This window comes from Fomitopsis serialis (assembly GCF_022376445.1).
Source record: "Fomitopsis serialis strain Sig1Antser10 chromosome Unknown B0H18scaffold_470, whole genome shotgun sequence".
Taxonomy (NCBI): Eukaryota; Fungi; Basidiomycota; class Agaricomycetes; order Polyporales; family Fomitopsidaceae; genus Fomitopsis; species Fomitopsis serialis.
In genome coordinates, this window is record NW_025955430.1 from 8,117 (window position 1) to 12,553 (window position 4,437).

The 4,437-nt window shown below is 60.7% G+C and overlaps 1 protein-coding gene across 1 annotated transcript; it reads left to right on the forward strand.

Annotated features, from left to right (window-relative positions):
- Positions 1–814: 814 nt before the first annotated feature.
- Positions 815–4,203, forward strand: B0H18DRAFT_1130170 (uncharacterized protein; the record flags this gene model as incomplete). Its single annotated transcript, XM_048035461.1, has 5 exons — positions 815–1,043; positions 1,106–1,651; positions 1,702–2,280; positions 2,355–2,729; positions 4,061–4,203. 5 exons carry the CDS (start codon positions 815–817, stop codon positions 4,201–4,203), a joined length of 1,872 nt encoding a protein of 623 aa, XP_047884546.1.
- Between the last annotated feature and the right edge of the window lie 234 nt (positions 4,204–4,437).

Sequence of the window (4,437 nt, forward strand, 5' to 3'; positions counted from 1 at the left end):
GTGCGTTGTGGGTACCGGCGGACGCGTCTCGGGCGGGCGGATGCAGCGAGGACAACAGCAGGTGTGGCAGGTGCGAGCGGAAGGGGCGGGAGAGCGAGAGACGCGGCGAGGGCGAGAGACGCGGCGGAGGGTCAGAGAAGAGGAGGGTCGGAGAACAGCAGCAAGCGGACGAGACGCGACGGTGCTGGCAAGGGACGCGCAGCAGCAGCGAGGACGGGACGGCAGCATGCATTGGCGAGGACGGCGGCGCCAGGGATGCAGCGTCGCGCGACGACGATCGTGAGCGTGCAGGACGGGAGACGAGAAAGCCGCACGCGCTGCGAGGTCGCGTCACTGTCAATGTAGGGTTAGGGTTGCAGATACCGCGTCTTGCTCTTGGTTCGGACTATCAAGGCTTACATCCGTTTTCTACGCGGTGATAACGGTGCAGTCTTTCACCATTCCTGCGCATGTTTGCGCCAACATATTGCGCCAACGCTGGCAGAGAGGAACGGTGAGTATCCCGTGACGGTATCGGGCCGTGACTTGCCCCTGTCTAGACACGTATTTCTCACCACGCGTGTTCGGGCTGTAACCAGAAACGTTGCCTTGTCGCGACGGTAGCTTGACGGTAGCCGCGAATCGACAGTGTAACACGTTGGTGAGTCCACATGCACCGCTGTCGATTTTTTCGTGATTTTCTGCGACTGACGTCTTAGCCGGATCTTGATCGGCCGCACAGGCACGCGGAGCGGAACTCCAGTCCCATATTTTAGGACGACCGCCGCCTCGGGCCACCGCCTCTTGTCTCCTTGCCTCTTGGTCTCCGGTATACATGCCTACGCCGACGAAACAGCCCCAGAAGAATGCCTTCGACATCCGTCTCGCAGAGTCCGTGGTGTTCCTCCGCGCAGGAGATGCCACCGGCAGACCCCGCAACATGCAGGCCGACGCCCCTCCTGGCATGCTTCGTGGGCTGCTAACGCTCACGCTCGTCAAGCCGACGAAGATCTCCAGCATTGAAATCGAGTTGGTGGGAAAGACGAGCACAGCCTGGCCTGAAGGTATGTCGCAGAACTGCCGCCGTTCTCTGGGAGTTTCTCACCGCTCTTGCTTTAATTGCAAGGAGTGGGCGCGCGCCGTGTCGAAGTCACCGAGGAGCACGAGATCTACGCACAGTCATACATCCTCTTTCGCGCAGGCTCGGAGACACCGTACAGGAACAGCCGCCGCACGCTCTCCGTGGGCCCTGGCATTGCGCTCGACCGTGATGACGACGACCGCTCCGAATCCTCTAGCGAAGATATGCACGGTACGGTTCACCGGCCGCCCAGTGATGAGCGGAGGGGCCGTGACCGAGGTCCGCCATCGGCACTTCTGAACAACGCATTCGCGTCGAGGCGAAATATGAGCGTCGACCAGACGTATTTCCAGCGTGATTACGTCGCGCACCGCGACAACGGCCTCCCCCCTATATTGACCGCTTCACCCCCTTACACACCGACCGCAGAGACCGTTCCACAACATGCATTCAGTCCGACGCTCCTCACTCCCGCCGCGTCCGTCTCGCATCGCATGAACACCGTCGACGAGCTACCCACCCAGGAGGCTGCGTCGTCTGCGGACGAGTTCGGCCAGGGTCGCAGCTCCGAACCGGACACGGAACGCAGCAGTGGGCCTTTTCACTCGTCCCCGGGTACACGCGTACTGACCACACCGTAGGCCTCGCATCTGCGCGGCACCCGTCTCCTCTTGCCCGGATGGGCGGGTCCTCCGCGTCTAGCCTGCGCCTAACCAGCAGCTCGCACTCGCAATCTGCGCGCCCGTCGCTCGACGACGAGCGCCCCGAGTTCCTCGTCGGGAGTAGCCATAGCCCTCTGCCCACCCCGCCTGCGTCCGCGCCGGCCACGCAGCGTTCGCTCTCGCGTTCGGCCGACCAGCGCAATCAGCGCCATCACCGCGAAGGCTCGTCGGACCTCCGGGAGCACGCGGACGACGGGCGCGGACGGAAGCACAAGCGGTTCAGCTTCGCGAACGTGTCGAATGCGCTGCTGGACGTCGTCATGGACCGTGTGCGCTCACGCTCGCGGTCGTCGTTCCCGGACGGCTACGGAGGCGACGCGACGCCCCCTCGAGGGCGCACGCGCGAGCGTCCATTCGAAGACGTGTTCCACGACGATGAGGAGGGCGCGCCTGCGAGGGACCGCGAGCGCTCTACCCTCGAACGGGTCAGCGAAGTGCTGGGATTAGACGGCGAGGATGGGAAAGAGTGGGGAGAAGGCTGGAAGGAGTTCAAAAAAGGTGAGCATCGCTCCTTACGGCTCGTCTACCCCCGAAGCTCAACTTAGTCCATCTGCGGTCCTGCCGTCGTGAAGGCACGTACACATGGCCGATCTCTTTCGCGATCCCCGCGAGCTCGCCGCCGACGCTGCACTGCGACCTCGGGCACGTGACGTGGAAGCTGAAGGCGTATGCGCACCGGCCGGGGACGTTCACGACGAAGATGTCCGCGGCGCAGGAGATCACGGTCGTTACGTGTCCGTCGGAAGATGACCTCGAGGAGACGGAGAGCATCATCGTCGAACGCCAGTGGGACACACAGATGCAGTACCTCATCACCATCTCTGGGCGGAGCTTCCCGATTGGCGGGGTTATGCCCATCAGCTTAACCTTCATGCCTTGGACGAAGATGAAGATCTACAGAATCTCCGTACTTAGCAGCACCCGAATGTGTGTGCTTTTCGTGGGAAGTACGCGTGGGAGTGCGGCGTGGGGGCGGGGCGGGGATCGTCGCACGGCGGGCGTGGGTGTTTTACGTGCGAGCACGGCGATTGGCTGGCGAGAGACAACGCGACGTTTTTCCCAAGTCCAAAAACGTCCTTTTTTCGGGCATGGTTTCGCCTCCCCGCAGGGAGCTCGCGTGTTATGGGGTGCTGAAACTTTTTCTGCCACGCGCAGACGGGTCCCGGTATGTACATGCTGACGAGACAACAACAAAAAAAAGAGAGGCCCTCTACGCGTCGCACACTGCAACGCGTAGCCCTCCCACCACAGGTGCGTCCCTCTCGTCCGTCGGTCGTCGCATGTACATACACAGTCAATGCCATCTCGTTAAACCCCTAATAGTCTTCGCGACGGTCCCTGTCGATTTGTCAGCACATGCCGCTTGCCAACGCGCGACGGGCGACTCACCAAGTGGAATGGCTCCTCGTGAGCGACTGCGAGGTACGACCGAAGAGTCGACATCGGCCTGTGACGACAGTAGACGGGTCGTTGACGCGCCTCGTCCTCGGACATGCAATTAGTGCCGTCACAAGTTCAGCACAAATGCACACTCACCCGGAAGGACACTAGCGGCGCGCACGACACGCCAGTCTCGGCGCCCTGTCCCTGCGTCAGCATCGGCGAACCAAGAGGCGAGACGGACTGCTTACCGGTCAAAGTCACCCGCTCGCCGGACGGCGATCTGTACATACACCGACATGCACGACGAGGCGACAACTCGGCGGTGCAGCGAGGGAGGGGCAGCACTCGTGCCCCGATCCTGCACGCGCATGTCAGCGGCGACACGGCACGTCATGTCAGTGATATAGTGTCGGTGTCGGATGGACGACATACCTTGCGCACAGCCCGGGATGTCGCTCGCCGGAAGTCGATATATACATACATTGCTGGTCCGGGCACTACAAAGTCAGCGGGTAGAGTTAATCGACGACGCACCCAGTACATGGCCCGAGACGTTGCTCGCCGGACATCGATACATATATACATCGCTGTTCGAGGCGTTGTACATAGCAAGTGCGAGAAGCTCCGCCCAGCGCATATCCCGTCAGAGTCTAATTATCACAATGCATGTTGACACACTTACTAGTCAGTCTCGCAGCCCTACAAGTGCTGCCTTCGTCGTTGCTCATGACTCGTAGCGCATGAACACACGACTACCCGCGCGCCGGTCGGCCGCGGTCACAAGCGGGGCAGCTGAGAACGTCCGGGAGCCTGACAGTGTCGACGTGCTCCCTGTTGTTGGCCCGGATCGTCCTCGGATGACATTAGAAGGACACCCCTGCTGATCGAATGTCAGTCAGTGTCACTGCGAGTATGGATATGGCTACCTACGCACCCTCACGGAGAGCCGCTCGCGGGAAGACGATCCATATATACATTACCATGCATGGCCGACTCGAACAGGATGCATACCGCACGATGGACGCACTCTTCGTTTAACGTTAGTCAGAAGCTACATCAAACAAACATGGGTCAGTGCATCGACGTGGACCGATCGACGTTCACCACGAACCTGGGCGTAATACCTCGCTCGCCGGACGGCGTTCCATATATATATTGCCGTTCCAGGATAGCTGTGGCATTGACTGACCTTGGAACATGTTCATCAAATGCAAGACTTGGGGATCAATACCCCTTGCAACTGATAGCTCGAGTACGGCTCAAATGACAATG